The following is a 15,743-nucleotide window of genomic DNA, read 5'->3' as shown; positions in this document are numbered from 1 at the left end:
GGCACCTTATAAACTTGTTATCATGCCACCTTTGACTTAGCTTTTTCTCTGGATGCAGTGCACCTGCTTTGCATCCAGAAAGCTCCAGGTTTAATCCTCAGCATCTCCAGGTAGGGCAGGGGGAGATCCCTCTCTGGAAGACTGGAAAGGCACAAGAGCAGAGTGCGTAGCTTTGGACTACACATGGACCAGCACCCAGAGAATGAAATTCATATTTCCTTATGGGGAAAATCCATAGCTCAGTGAGAGAGAGTCTTTCTTGCCTGCCTTAGGTCCCAGGTTCAATCCCCAGGATATCCAGGTAGGACTCTGAAATCCTGGAGAGCTGCTGCCAGTCACTGCAGACACTACTAAAAAGGTAAAAACGTAAAGGACCCCTGGACCGTTAAGTCCAGTCAAAGGCGACTATGTGGTTGCGGCGCTCATCTCACTTTCAGGCTGAAGAAGCCGGTGTTTGTCCACAGACAGCTTTCCGGGTCATGTGGCCAGCATGGATAAACCACTTCTGGTGCAATGGAACACCGTGACGGAAACCAGAGTGCAAGGAAACACCATTTACCTTCCTGCTGCAGTGGTACCTATTTATCTACTTGCACTGGCGTGCTTTCGAGCTCCTAGGTTGACAGGAGCTGGGACAGAGCAATGGGAGCTCACCCCGTCGTGGGGATTCGAACCACCAACCTTCTGATCAGCAAGCCCAAGAGGCTCAGTGGTTTAGACCACAGCACCACCTTTTTTGGTGCCGGAAATAAGATCGCCGGAAGAAATATCAACAACCTCAGATATGCAGATGACACAACCTTGATGGCAGAAAGTGAGGAGGAATTAAAGAACCTTTTAATGAGGGTGAAAGAGGAGAGCGCAAAATATGGTCTGAAGCTCAACATCAAAAAAATGAAGATCATGGCCACTGGGCCCATCACCTCTTGGCAAATAGAAGGGGAAGAAATGGAGGCAGTGAGAGATTTTACTTTCTTGGGCTCCATGATCACTGCAGATGGTGAAAGCAGTCACGAAATTAAAAGTCGACTGCTCCTTGGGAGAAAGGCAATGGCAAACCTAGACAGCATCTTAAAAAGCAGAGACATCACCTTGCCAACAAAGGTCCGTATAGTTAAAGCCATGGTTTTCCCAGTAGTGATGTATGGAAGTGAGAGCTGGACCATAAAGAAGGCTGATCAACAAAGAATTGATGCTTTTGAATTATGGTGCTGGAGGAGACTCTTGAGAGTCCCATGGACTGCAAGAAGATCAAACCGATCCATTCTTAAGGAAATCAGCCCTGAGTGCTCACTGGAAGGACAGATCGTGAAGCTGAGGCTCCAATACTTTGGCCACCTCATGAGAAGAGAAGACTCCCTGGAAAAAACCCTGATGTTGGGAAAGATGGAGGGCACAAGGAGAAAGGGACGACAGAGGACGAGGTGGTTGGACAGTGTTCTCGAAGCTACAAACATTAGTCTGACCAAACTGCGGGAGGCAGTGAAAGACAGGAGTGCCTGGCGTGCTCTGGTCCATGGGGTCATGAAGAGTCGGTCACGACTAAACGACTAAACAACAACAACAACAACCTTTTTTAGACACTACCACACTAGATGGGCAGATGGTCCGATTTGATATAAGGGAGCTTCCCATGTGGACTCTCCTTGATTGGAGGCTTTTAAAACAGGTTGGCTGTCCATCTGCCTGGGATACTTTAGCGGCAGTTCCTGCATTGCAGGGGGTTGGACCAGGTGATCCTTGGGGTCCCTTCCAACTCTAGAATTCTATGGTTCTATGCCCCCCCCATGCAAATTCACCCTTTCCAGCCTTGGCCGCAGGATGGAAGTTCTGCAAGATGCACAGCAGAAATTTCAGGTGTCTCCAGCCCTATCATTTTCCTCATCTCCCCCACCGCTTGCCTCCCACCACACTCGCCAGCTGTCAGAATGAAATGGCGTCTCCCCAGAGGAGGATGTGTGCTCATTTAATGTATGTATTAATAAGTATATTGACTTTCTCTCCCCCCTCCCCCCGGTTGTCAGTCTCCATCAAGATTTATTCCCCCTTCACGGCCCCTTATTGACTGAGGAAAAGAGTATTCCCACAGGTCAATCAATCCTGATCCAGACCGTGGACGGGAGTCAATAGCTATCTATTATATGATATATGGGCTTCATTACTTTAAATGCTATTAAAGGGGGAACATGGCAGAAGAGTGTAAGGCGGGAAGCAGAGTGGCATATGTCCAAGCTCAAAGCCAGAAGGGAGACCTGCGTAGCGAAACCAAAGCGAACCAGGAGGGGGGGCGGCGGACTGCCTGAGGTGGGGGCGGGATGCGAGCAAGGTGCTCAACAGCTCATTGTCCACAACAGGTCACCTTTTGTTCTGGCAAACAGCAGCAAAGTTATGCAATTTTGACCACATGCTTACTCTTCTCAGGAGCCGACTGCAACATGCATCATGACTGCACTGGGTTCAAAATGCAGCCAGCCAGCCTTACTGCCCATTCTGTAGAGAGGGGCTCTAGTGTGTTGGTCCCAAGTCCTGCCCCAACTGCACCCCTGCGGAGCAAGTCTCCTCCTTATCCTTTAGACAGGGATGGATCTACAGTGGTACCTCAGGTTACAGACACTTCAGGTTACAGACGCTTCAGGTGACAGACTCCACTAACCCAGAAATAGTACCTTGGGTTAAGAACTTTGCTTCAGGATGAGAATGGAAATTGCGCGGCAGCAGCTTGGTGGCAGTGGGAAGCCCCATTAGCTAAAGTGATTAGCTAATGAATTAAGTTCTTAACCTGAGGTACCACTGTACTATGAAATGAATGAAACTTCAGCTTCAGGGTTACCTAACCCTAGAGGGGCCTCAGAAGCAACTTTAACCCACATTGCTTACAATTTTGGGGGTCTATTAGACTCAATTTGAGTTGCACATCTCAAATCAATCTTGTTTTGTTTTGTTTTATATATTTCAACAACCCCAAAGTTTGAGAGTCAGCAGCACAGGCGTTGCAAAGGGAAGGTGTCACGGTAAGTTGGCTGTTCTGCTGAAGAGCACTTAATTTCTTTACGCGTATTATCTCTAGAAAATGACATTGCAAGGAAACTCTCATATAATGAAACTGTATGTGAACAGGTTGCTAGAAAAAGCAGAAAAAATGAGTATTTTGTAAAAGATGCTTCGTGTAATATGAGATAACCCAGTAAAGCAATTTTAATCAAATTCTGAGATGCAGCAGTTAATTTAAAAAAAAAATATCTGTGGTGATCTGTTGTGGAACAACCCTATTGAAGAAGATAACAGTGGTTACTCAGACTTCGTTGCTGGTTGCGAAGGGGCCCCCATAGCAGTTTAAGCTTCACAGCCCCGCAAATGTAGGTTCACCAATGCCTTTTGTTTGTGGGGAAGAGCTGTGGCTCATTGGCAGGGCACCTGCTTTGTACGCAGAAGGTTCCACCTTCAAACCCCAGCATCTCCAGGTAGGGCTGGGGGGACTCCTTGGCTGAAACCTCAGAGAGCTGCTGCCAATCAGTGCAGGCAATACTGAGCTAGATGGACCAATGGTCTGGTTTGACGTAAGGCAGCTTCCTATGTTCCTATGTTTTAAAGGAAGGGCTGTAGCTCCATGGTGGGGGGTTGTGTGATGAAGAAGGGCCTGAAGTTCTGGAAAGCCACCTTCAGTCCGTGTAGACCATAATGAGCTATAGTCAGGCTCAGTATAAGGTAAGTTTCTATGTCCCTATGTTTAAAGATCTCCTTGTGGCTGCCCTCAAATCCCGCCAGGAAGCTTTTCCATGGATCTCTCTTTCGTCCAGGAGAGTGCACGCTGCTCTTTTTAAAGTGTGCTCCGAAGCCATGGATGCAAACATATGGTCATCCCAACCTCTGCTTAAAAATCTCCAATGGTCTCCCCTTCATCGGTCAGGGATGCTTTAGCTCTGGTTCCTGCCTTACAGGGGGCTGGACTAGATGACTCTTGGGGTCCCTTCCGACTCTAGCATCTATGACAGGAGCAGAGCTCTTTAGGCTTACATAGATCTCTTCTCCTTGCTCCCTTGCCCTTGGAAGGCCCTTGGAAGTTCCCCCACCCCTGTTTTCATGGGCAAACACAACCCAGAGTCATTGCCTTCAGGAGGAAAAGAGACTTAAACAGGTTGAGCAGGTAGAAAGCAAAAATGCACACACAGTCAGCACATCTCGAAGCGTTAGCAATTCCAAAGTAGCAACACTTACACCTCTAGCTCCAGAGACACCAGGAATTTCAATCTGCTTTTTTCCCCAATCTGCATCCACGTTTAAAAGTGCCTCTGTTCTGGGATCTCTTCACCCACTCCCTTGCAGCCAGATTTGGCAAGTCCGTTTCAGGGCCTCTTCCCACCAGGCCTGCAGCCAGACATATTGGAGTGCGGCGACTTAATGAGGTGGAAAATCTTTGCGGAGTTGCTTCTTAAGTGAGCAGTTGGCATGGATATTGCCTGCATGCTTTTCATTAGGTCTGCGCGACTAAAACGAGACTTACTCTCACCTCTTAAGAAAAAGCAAGATAGAAATTCAGAACAGGGGCCTGGTAGTATATCCCTGGCAGGATATACTGCACACACAGCTCCCCTCCACCCCCACTGTGGCTCTGCAAGTGGGTGCAGAATTGCCTGTGCAAAGCAGGGCGAGACAAGCCAGCCTGGATTGTCTATTAATTGGGATTCGTTCTCAGCAGCAAAGTCAAATCAAGCTAAAGGGAGGCCTTGAATAATAGCACAGCATGGCTCATAACAAGACATTAGGAGACATGTCCTCCAATAAAATACTTATTTGCAGGCACAGTACTGAGTCTTGCACATTGCTACTGTTCCGGCAGGACTTGCGCACCAGCAAAAAAAAGACAACCCCAACCCTATGTTCTAGAATCCTTTGCACTGTGGCGAGTTCCCCTGATTTGCACTAATTTGGCCTTAAATACTGCAGTATGATCACAAAGGGGATGTGGGTGGCGCTGTCAGAAGGTCAGCGGTTCCAATCCCCACGACGGGGTGAGCTCCCATTGCTCAGTCCCTGCTCCTGCCAACCTAGCAATTTGAAAGCAGTTTGAAAGCACGTCAAAGTGCAAGTAGATAAAAAGGTACTGCTCCGGCGGGAAGGTAAACGGCGTTTCCGTGCACTGCTCTGGTTCGCCAGAAGCGGCTTAGTCATGCTGGCCACATGACCCGGAAGCTGTACGCCAGCTCCCTCGGCCAATAAAGCGAGATGAGCGCCGCAACCCCAGAGTTGGCCACGACTGGACCTAATGGTCAGGGGTCCCTTTACCTTTTATGATGGCAAATCATTTAGTAAATCGCCATGGGGTGATGAGCTAATGTGACGTAGGGGTTAGGGTGTTTCACTAGGACACAGGAGACTAGGGTTCAAATTGCCACTCAGCCATGAAGCTCACTGGGCATAGCTGTCAACCTTTCCCTTTTCTTGCAAGGAATCCTATTCGGAATAAGGGAATTTCCCTTAAAAAAAGGAAAACATTGACAGCTCACAGGGCTGTTGTGGGATTAAATGAGGAGCCAGAGAAAACTATGTACACCACCGTGGACTTCTTGGAGGAAGGGTGGAATACCAATGCAATAAATCACTCAGTAAATCAATGTGTTCCCACGATGCAGATTACAACGATTTAAAAATACATTATTAAAATACATTGAAACAAACTACAATCAAGAGAATACGGTGGATCCATATCTATCTATCTATATCTATCTATCTATCATCTATCTATCTATCTATCTATCTTGTTGTTGTTGTTTAGTCATTTAGTCGTGTCCGACTCTTCGTGACCCCATGGACCAGAGCACGCCAGGCACTCCTGTCTTCCACTGCCTCCCACAGTTTGGTCAGACTCATGTTTGTAGCTTCGAGAACACTGTCCAACCATCTCGTCCTCTGTCGTCCCCTTCTTCTTGTGCCCTCAATCTTTCCCAACATCAGGGTCTTTTCCAGGGAGTCTTCTCTTCTCATGAGGTGGCCAAAGTATTGGAGCCTCAGCTTCACGATCTGTCCTTCCAGTGAGCACTCAGGGCTGATTTCCTTCAGAATGGATAGATTTGATCTTCTTGCAGTCCATGGGACTCTCAAGAGTCTCCTCCAGCACCATAATTCAAAAGCATCTATCATCTATCATCTATCATCTATCATCTATCATCTATCATCTATCATCTATCATCTATCTATCTATCTATCTATCTATCTATCTATCTATCATCTATCATCTATCTAAAGTTCATTAAATGTAAGGCTGTCATGCCACAGTTTGTGTGGCTGCCGATCATGTAAGAAAGTTGGTGCTACAGTATTATAACAATACTTCTCAGGAGCCACAAACACCCACACCCCGAGATCTGCCATCACACAAGTTCTCTCGATGTTCAACCGATAATGTGCAGCACATCTAATATAATGATTTCCATGTCGTTAAAACATGTTTTCTTTGCCTTGAGGGGGACATAGAGAGAGGGAGAAAAAAGAGACACAGCAAAGGACCTGTTTCATCTAGAGAAGTTTTCCCCTAGAAGGATCAGGCTGGTGTCTCACCCAGTTATTTCTCCGGCAGAGCCATAATTAAATGGGAGATAGTAAGATGTGCAAGAGACCTAGCGGCGCCTAATTAAGCCTGGCTTTCCCGAGACCAGCTGCTGGAGGCGAACCACCTTCTCCAAAAGCGAGCATCATTAGTGACATGAATGGGATGGAGGGCGGGAGGAGCACCATGTATCGAAGCTTCCATATTGCCAGAGGGCCCCTTTAGCAAGCCCAGGGGAGAGGGCTGCCTTTAATATTTCATCAAAGCCTTCCATGTTTAAACACTGCGTTTCCTTTTATGATTGTTTAATCAACGCGACAGCAGGACCTTAGAGCTGGGAAGCTGTTTACACTTTCGCGCGAGATCCAATACGGTTTTGAAGACGGACATAAGCTCCCACGAGGGAGCTCTCTGGAAAAGGAGCCTGACTTTTCAAAGTTAGACTGGAAATGCGGGTCGCGGGTCTTGGCCGCCCCATTGCAGAAACATGGGAGGCTTCTTTTATGGGGAAGGGTTGTGGTTCAGGGGAAGAGAAGGTGCTTTGCATGCAGCAAGTCCCAGGTTTGGATTTGGATTTGATATCCCGCTTTATCACTACCCGAAGGAGTCTCAAAGCGGCTAACATTCTCCTTTCCCTTCCTCCCCCACAACAAACACTCTGTGAGGTGAGGGGGGCTGAGAGACTTCAAAGAAGTGTGACTGGCCCAAGGTCACCCAGAAGCTGCATGTGGAGGAGCGGGGAATCGAACCCGGTTCACCAGATTACGAGACTACCGCTCTTAACCACTACACCATCCCCCAATGGCATCTCCAGGTAGCAATGGGAGAGGTGCCTTACCTGAAATGTTCGAGAGCTTCTGCCAGTTTCTGCAGAGCAGTGGCGGACCTTAGGGTCCCAAGTTTCAGCAGTGAACAGTTCAACACCAAAATTCGGCACCCTCCCCCCAATCCTCTTGCCTTCTATTCTGCATAATAGTTGCAGAGCCCCCTGTGGCACCCCTGAGACTCTGCACCCAGTGTGACCGAATCGGTCGCTCTGCCCTCTGCGTGGAGACTTCTTGGCAGGGCTGGTCAGGGGGAGAGGAGGGATGGGGTGAAGGTACTGAACTGGATGCTGGGGGAGGGCAAGGAATCCACCAACAGGTGTCTCCACCTTGCTGGTGCTGGACTTCCTGGTGGACGAGGATGAGCCGCCTGAAACAGGCCCCGGCCCTCTCCCTGCTGGCGACATTTCCTGCCCAACTCTGAACATGGGCCATGAGCTGCACTTCCTGTCCTTGGAGAGCCGTATACCTTTAAGAAAGTGGAAGTTGAGGAGCAGAATAAATAATAATGTTTAAAAGCCTTTGGATCACCTTGTATTATTATAAACAAGATGCCTGTCAAGTAGACCTCCCAGATACAGAAAATATGAATTAAGTCACAAGCAATCTTGGAAGATACTGAAGAAGAGATGGGGATTTAATGTATTTTTAATCTTTAGTTGGAAGCCGCCCAGATGAGCAGGGTATTAATAATAATAATAATAATAATAATAATAATAATAATAATAATGATGATGATAATAATAATTAATAATAATAATAACCCTGAATGTGGCTGTTACCTGTATGCCAGCTATTACACATCAGCTAACTGATGGGTATTTCCCATGCTTTGGGTTGTATCCAATGCTAGTCCTACACAGAGCAGGCTGCCAATCATTTTCTGGGTACAATTCAAAGGGCTGGTTTTAAATGGCTCAGGACCCCATACCTCAAGGCCCGCCTCTCCCCATATAAACCAACCCAGAGCCCCCTGCAATCATCATTGGAGGCCCTTCTTTGTATGCCCCCTCCACAAGAGATCTAGAGAGTGGCAGCATGAGAACGGGCCTTTTCTGTGGTGGCTCCCCATTTGTGGAATGCTCTCTCAGCGAGGCTTGCTTGGAGTCATCACTACATATATTTAGGCGCTAGGCAAAAACATTCCTCTTCTCCCAGGCTTTGGCTAGCTAAACAATTTATGTCCTTTTAAACTGGGAGGATGGTATTGTTTCTTACCACGTTTCCTTTCTTATTTTTGTATTTTCTATCGTAAACCACCCTGTGATCCTCGGATGAAGGGTGCATAGAAATTTACTAAACCAATAAATAAATAACTGTAATTAAACAAGAGGGGAAGCACTCAGTGATCACAACCCGAGAATGTCCCTGTTAGATTGGGGACGATGCAATAATTTTACACTTTCGACTTTGGAAAGGAGGCTGGGAACTGATGGAAAAGCAGGAAACCCTGCAGAGCAAGATTAAGGCATCAAGCACACCGTCTTAGCCTAGCTGGCTCATCAAGCTGTCAAGAAGGAGACCTTGGATGTGCTTTGCAGGGCTCCGCAAGGACAAGCGATGCCTCTTAGCCAAAAGAGGACTCGCAATTTGGTGCAAACAGGCCAAATGGGAATGTTTTGCACTCTGCAGTCCTTGACAGGCCGGGAACTCTTGGCAGAGATGCTTTCCTTTGGAGACTGACACGACACCAGGAACCATCTGTTTATTTAAAAACATGCCAAGTGCATGATGGGCGAACCCAGGTTAGTCGTGCCATTAATTTCAATGGGTCTACTCTGAGTAGGACTAAAAAGGGTGTGACCCATTCTTTCCAAGGCACATGGTCAACCCACCCAGTCTCGTAGGCTTCCACAGGAGCAGGGGAGAGGCACTGAGTCCTTCTGTAGTCTGGTCTGCAACCCTTACCTTATCCTAGACCCATCACCATCACCACCCTGTTTCCCTTTCAGGGCCTCTTGCCCTTCCTTTCCTTACATCTCCCCGTCCTTTCTCCAGCTACCTGATGTTTCTGAGCTCCAGGAACAAGGAAATAGTGCAGGCTGGAGAAAGTTCCACCCACCAGCCGATGCAGTTAAAGCCCAGCTCTTACCTGACCTTCCCACTAGTCACAGCCAAATAATAGCAGGCTAGAGGGAAAGTCAGAGAAGAACTTTTTTTTTAACATCTCGGAACACCAAGCCACACTTGCGTCTGCATCTGTTCTTGCTGAAAACTAATTAAAATGAATGCCAAGCATGCACACTGTTATTCCCTTGGGGAGGAAACCTACCAACCATTCTACTGATTCCCTTCCCACCCCCCCACCCCCAAGGAATCCCTACATCAACTTGTTTGCAACTTCTGTAAAATGGACAGAAACTTTGCATTGCTATCGGAAAACTTGTCCTGTGTTAAGGATCTTTGAGGAATGAACCTCATGGGACACTGCTCTGCCAGAGGCAGCAGAGAGGAGCAAGCCCCTGGGACAGGGACTGCTGCTACCTCCACAGCTTGAGGCTCCTCTGTCCTCCGCCTCTGAAGACTGCCTCTGAGAGGTTTCCCAGTTCTTCCAGCACCTCTGGAATACAGATTTGACCCAATTTAAGTAACACTAGCTAAAAAACCTGGTTTGTCTGCTGTCTATTTAAATGTGATGCCATTGTTAAAGCAGCTGGACAGACTGCTACTACCGAGCCAATTTCAAAACCCTGAACAACTTAGGTACATTTTACCTTAGGGACCACTTGAACCCTCGTATCCCAGCTCAATCAATAAGATCATCTGCAGGAGCGTCGCTGGTCATTCCCCCAAGTCGGTGTTTTGCAACAAGAAGAAAATGAGTCTTTAGTGTCATCAGCCCAGTCCTGTGGAATGCTCTGCCACCAGAGATCCAGCAGACGCCTTCTGTGCTAGCTTTTAAACACCTTCTGAAAACTTTTGTATTCTGCCGGGCCTAGGCAGGCAATGAAGAATACATCCCCCACAATGACCTGCTGGGATTTGTTTTAATTCTTTTGCTTTCAACTTTTAAAAAATTTGTTAAAATGATTTTACTGCATGGTTTCATGTTTTTATATTGCTGTAAACTGTTGTGAGATATTTTTATGATACAGCGGTATATAAATATTTTAGTAAATGCAGTGGTACCTTGGGTTAAGAATTTAATTCATTCTGGAGGTCCGTTAAGAGTTTGGGGGGATTCAGTCTTGATGGAACCTTGGGTCCCTTCCAAAGCAGTGATCGTGTATCTGTAAGGGTGGAATGTATAAGAGGAAACCAGCCCAACCAATTCCTTTGTCAAGGTAATGGGTAAGACTGGCTAACTAAGGACCACAATTTAACATATCCAAAGAAGTTGTTCCACTGCCATAGAAACAAATGGGTGAGCCTTTTCCTAAGTGAAGAACAATAGGCCAGGGATGCTGGGTAGGTGAGAACTGTGTGCTGCTGGAAGCTGAAGCATGTCTTCGGCTCTCTGCCGAAGATAAGCTGGACTTTGGGGTTCCCTTGAAAACCAAATGGGGAAGCAAGATCTGTTGGGGTGTTAATGCTGTGAGCCCCTCCATCCTATGCTCAGGCTGTATATATGTGTAAAGAAAAGCACATATCCTAAAGACACCACAGTCTCCTCTGACCTTCATTCCAAGGAAACCGAACCCTGGGTAAATCCTCGGAACCAATGGAACCTCTCATCACTCAGAGATTGGGGTGGAGTGTAACAATACTGAAAGGGAAGAGAATTCCAGTCTGCTTCATGACTCACAGCTTGCCACAACAACCAGGCACCATCAGGGGGTCTGTTCAACGAAGTCACGGTGTCCATAGCAATGCAAAACACATACAGGATGTCCTGTGCACCTCACACCACAGCTCATGAAAACAGCAGGCACAAATAGAAACGTTTCACGTATCGATTTAATGAGCTGAGCTAGAAGCCTCGGGAGGAAGACCAGCTCCCAGCTGAAGAAGATAAACACTCAGTGATTGTGGCCTGAGAATGTCCTGATTAGACTGAGGGCAATCCAGTCATGTTGCCCTTTGACCTTAGAAAGGAGGCTGGGAACTGACAGAGAGCCGAGCAGGAAACCCTGCAGACCAAGATTAAGGCATCAAGCACACAGTCGTAACGTAGCTGGCTCATCAAGCTGTCAAGAATAAGACCTTGGATGTGCTTTGCGGATTTCCACAAGGAAAAGCAGTGCCTCTTAGCCGAGAGAAAACTCGCAATTCGGTGAGAACATGCTAAAGGGGGGTGTTTTAAATGCAGTTTTGCACTCTCTGGTGTTGGAAAGGTGGGAAGTCGGGGCAACCTTTGCACAGACAGCTTCCTTTGGAGAGGCACATCCTGTAGTCTTCCAGGTTACCTGCAACCATCTGTTTATCTAAAGGCATGCAAAGTGCCCATCCCTGTGACAGGTGAACCATGTTCAGGGAGGGAGAGCCCAGGTGTTGTGGGGGCGTTTGGGGGGTTAGGGGGTGCAATGTCCTGGCCCATACTGGCTGCAGTACTTGGACCAGGATTTTGTTTTCTGCTTGAAACATTAACATTAAAATCAGTACAGTACACAAGCAAGGCATGGGTTACCAGCACAAATGGCAATGGCTAGCAAGCTCAGATGTTGATCCAATGGCTGGCACACTCCCTGGTCTCCTGTTATATGCTGCTTCTGGATGCAGAGGTGACATATAGCCATCATGAGCAGTAACAATTGATCATTTTATCATCATTGAATTTGTTGGATTCATCCCTTTAAAATCCATCATAGTCCTATGGATGAGATTGCAAGAAGAGGCCTGCTGGATCAGGCCAATGCCCCATCTAGCCTAGCATCCTGTTCCCACCATGGCCTACCAGATACCCCAATGGATCTCACAAGCAGGACCCAAGCACAAAAGTCCTCTCCCCTCCTGTGATTTCCAGTAACTGGCATTCAGAAGCATTACTACTCATCACTGTGGCGAGTAAACACTGATAGCCTTATCCTCTGTGAATTTGTCAAATCCTCTTTCAAAGCCATCCAAGGATGTCACTGTACAGTGGAACCTCAAGTTGCGGATGTAATCCATCCCGGAGGCACGTCCGCAACTCGAAGCATTCGTATCCAGAGGTGCCACATCTGCACACGTGCACAGCATGATTTAGTGCTTCTGCGCATGTGCAAAGTGTGATTTAGCGCTTCTGCGCATGCACAAGCGGTGAAACCCGGAAGTAACTGTTCCGGTACTTCCGGGTTGCCACAGGACCCAACTTGAAAAGACATAACCAGAAGCGGACGCAACATGAGGTATGACTGGCAGTGAATTCCGCAGGTTAGCCTCTCCTAGTGATGTTGCCAGTATCCTACCAGGAAGTGGCTCCTGATGCTTAGCCAAAGTCTGCTTCCCTGAAATTTCCACATTTGGGGCTTCCTCCCATCCCTAAGGTGGTACTTAAGTGATACGGCTTACCTGGTGATGATAGCCAGGTGGGGAGGGCTCATGCAAGCCCCCATGAACAGCACCACGTTCTCGTGCCGCGTCTGCCTGTATGCCATCACTTCCCTCTTGAAGGCTTTCAGCTGGTCCTCGTTATCGCGCTCAATGTCGATCAGGCGGATGGCCACCTCGCCGTGCCAGCGGCCATGAAAGACCTGCCCGAAGCGGCCCTTTCCAATCAGCTCGCCAATCTCCAGCTGCTCAAAGGGGATGTCCCACTCCTGGAGAAAGATGCTGGTCTGGCTGGCCTTGCGGGGGAAGTTGCGGGCAGAGAGGAGTGAGAGGTTCATCTCCTCGAAATCGTCCTCCGATTCCTCGTCGTTTCCCTGTTCATTCTGGGGGCGGGGAAAACAAGAGAAATTTGTTTTAGTGCAAGTGGAGGTGATATCCATCGTCCCTGCACGGGGACGCCATTCACCTCTCAATCACCCAATGGCACAGTGATGTCAGGTGACCCACTTTCATCCTGTGTGTGTGCATCACTTCAAAACCCTGGCAATCAGCTGATTGTAGGGCCTGGAAAACGCTGTGCATAGGGCTTTAAAGGTAAAGGGACCCCTGACCATTAGGTCCAGTCGTGACCGTCTCTGGGGTTGCAGCACTCATCTCACTTTATTGGCCAAGGGAGCCGGCGTACAGTTTCCGGGTCATGTGGCCAGCATGACTAAGCCGCTTCTGGCGAACCAGAGCAGCGCACGGAAACGCTGTTTTCCTTCCCACCGGAGCGGTACCTATTTATCTACTTGCACTTAGACGTGCTTTCGAACTGCTAGGTTGGCAGGAGCAGGGACCAAGCAACGGGAGCTCACCCCATCGTAGGGATTCGAACCGCGACCTTCTGATCGGCAAGTCCTAGGCTCTGTGGTTTAACCCACAGTGCCACCCGCATCCCAGGTGCACAGGGCTTTACAAGGGGGACAAATCAGTGGGCTGGTGGTGCCTGAAACCTCCTTTTTGGACCAGCCTTGTTTTTACCTGCCCTACGCCAGATGTCCCATACAACATTGGTTGTAGGAAATATGGGCATGGCTTGATATGGGCATCCACATAGGCCAAATGTGCAGCTCTGGTGGGCCTGATTAGGCCCACAAGCTGGAGGCCACCCAATGATGTTTTAAAGCAGGTGTGAGGAACCTTTGGCCCGCCAGCTGTTGTTGAACTCCTATCATCCATGGCCATTGCTCATGATCTATGGGGCTGACGAGAGATGCAGATAAGCAACATCTGGAGGGCCAAAGGGTTTCCCACACCTGTTTTAGAATCTATTTTATCTAGCCTATCCAACGATCCAACACAGCATCAGCTAGCCCTTAAGCTATGGATACCTGACAAGCCCTGAAAAAGCAGGCATATAACACCAAGGTCATGGGTTTGATCCCCATATGGGTGCAAATTCCTGCATTGCAGGGGGTTGGACTAGATGATCCATGGGGTCCCTTTCAACTCTATGATTCTACTCTCTTAAGAGGGGCTTGGGTGTCAAATGTGTTGGTGATAGACAACCACAGATCACTACAGGTCAGGTTAGATGGCCCAGAGCATTTTGTGACTGCCAGTGGGCAGAGCATCAAGCTGGAAGGAGAGGCAGGCATTGGGTGGGGAAAACCCACAAAAGGCCCCTGACTCCCAGGAATAGGGGGGAGCCCACCATGATTCTCCTTCCTGTGTGGTGCAGGGTGCTCCTTCAGAAGCGACTTCTTGGGAGAACAGCCACTTCCAAAGGAGCAGGATCGGTGCCTGTGCTGAACACAGGTACCGATTCTGCCTGCTGCAAGGCTTTCCTTTGGAAGAGGTTTCCTTGCAGAGAAGATGCTTGCAAAGGAGCAGCATCAGCACCTCTGCTGAACAGCTGTTCAGCACAGACGCCGATTCTGCCTGCTGCAAGGCTCTCCTTTGCAAAGGCACACCTGCAAAATTAAGCCCCCTGCTCTTGGTCAGAAGCAGAGGTGGGAGCGGTGATGCTGTATGTTTAATTAGGTAAATAATAATAAAATGCCTTGCCCTCAAGCTACTTTGGGATCAAATTCAAGGTGGGGTGGGTCACCCTGATTTAGGACCCCTGAATTGAGGCCATGGGATGGATGGGGTGGTCACCAATTCTTGTGTGCATCTTACCTCAGAGGTTGGTTCCACTTCAATTTGAAGTAATGGGTTTCCTTCCAGGCTGCAGAGAAAACCAAATGTTGCAAATTATTAAGACTTGAAAGTTAGAAGCGCCAGGAGCACAGGGAAAGCTACCTTCTACAGAAGGTCCATCCAGCTCAGCATTGTCAACACTGACCATCAGTGGGTCTCCAAGCAGGGGGCATTCCCAGTCCAACTTGAAGATGCCAGGGGGTTGAGCTTGGGACATTCTGCATGCAAAACAGATGCTCTAAAGGCTGAATTATTCCCACTTGAAAATCAATGGGACCAAACTTGTCAGGAGTAACTAACTTGTCCCACTGATGTCAACAGGACTGAAGGATGTTTAACTGAGGTTGCATCTGCACCACCATACATTGAATGCAGTATCATACAAGTTTAAACAGTCATGCCTTCTCCCAAAGAATCCTGGGAGCTATAATTTATTAAGGGTGCTGAGAGTTGTGAGGAGATGATCCTGCTTTAAATGTACAATGCAGATGGGACCTTGGTCTCCATGGCAAGAGTCATTAAGCTCCCCCAGAATTTTCTTGAATGGGGGGCTGGAGAAGGGTCGCGGGAGATTGCCTCCCTTTGCAAATGAACAAAGGGCTGCAGTTTCTACAGCAAGTCACGTAAAAAGAATTATGGGATGCTGTTCTCTTCTTACGCCCTTCAAACAATCGAATGGGTCACTGCTCAAAGGCTTATAATACGAAGAAGGGAGGAAACACCAACCAAACAACCTTATAGACGAAATTATCCCTGTGTTATAATGCATGTCATCAACGAAG

The 15,743-nt window shown here is 48.0% G+C and overlaps 2 protein-coding genes across 3 annotated transcripts in view; both read right to left on the bottom strand.

Annotated features, from left to right (window-relative positions):
• The window catches only part of WSB2 (WD repeat and SOCS box containing 2), a 349,668-nt gene that overhangs the window by 161,226 nt on the left and 172,699 nt on the right, over window positions 1-15,743 (bottom strand). The window lies entirely within an intron of this gene.
• The window catches only part of KSR2 (kinase suppressor of ras 2), a gene marked incomplete at its 3' end in the record, with an annotated part of 188,233 nt that overhangs the window by 36,557 nt on the left and 135,933 nt on the right, over window positions 1-15,743 (bottom strand). For both annotated transcript variants that reach the window (XM_083589988.1, XM_083589987.1), the window contains 2 exons: window positions 14,941-14,989; window positions 12,799-13,160 (listed from right to left, as the gene is read on the bottom strand). In XM_083589988.1, the coding sequence (XP_083446114.1) occupies window positions 12,799-13,160; window positions 14,941-14,989 (411 nt within the window). The remainder of the gene's footprint in view (window positions 1-12,798; window positions 13,161-14,940; window positions 14,990-15,743) is intronic.

The sequence above is a fragment of the Podarcis filfolensis genome (assembly GCF_964270895.1).
Source record: "Podarcis filfolensis genome assembly, chromosome: 16".
Taxonomy (NCBI): Eukaryota; Metazoa; Chordata; class Lepidosauria; order Squamata; family Lacertidae; genus Podarcis; species Podarcis filfolensis.
The sequence above is the reverse complement of the archived record's forward strand: the minus strand, read 5'-3'. Positions and strand labels throughout refer to the sequence as shown.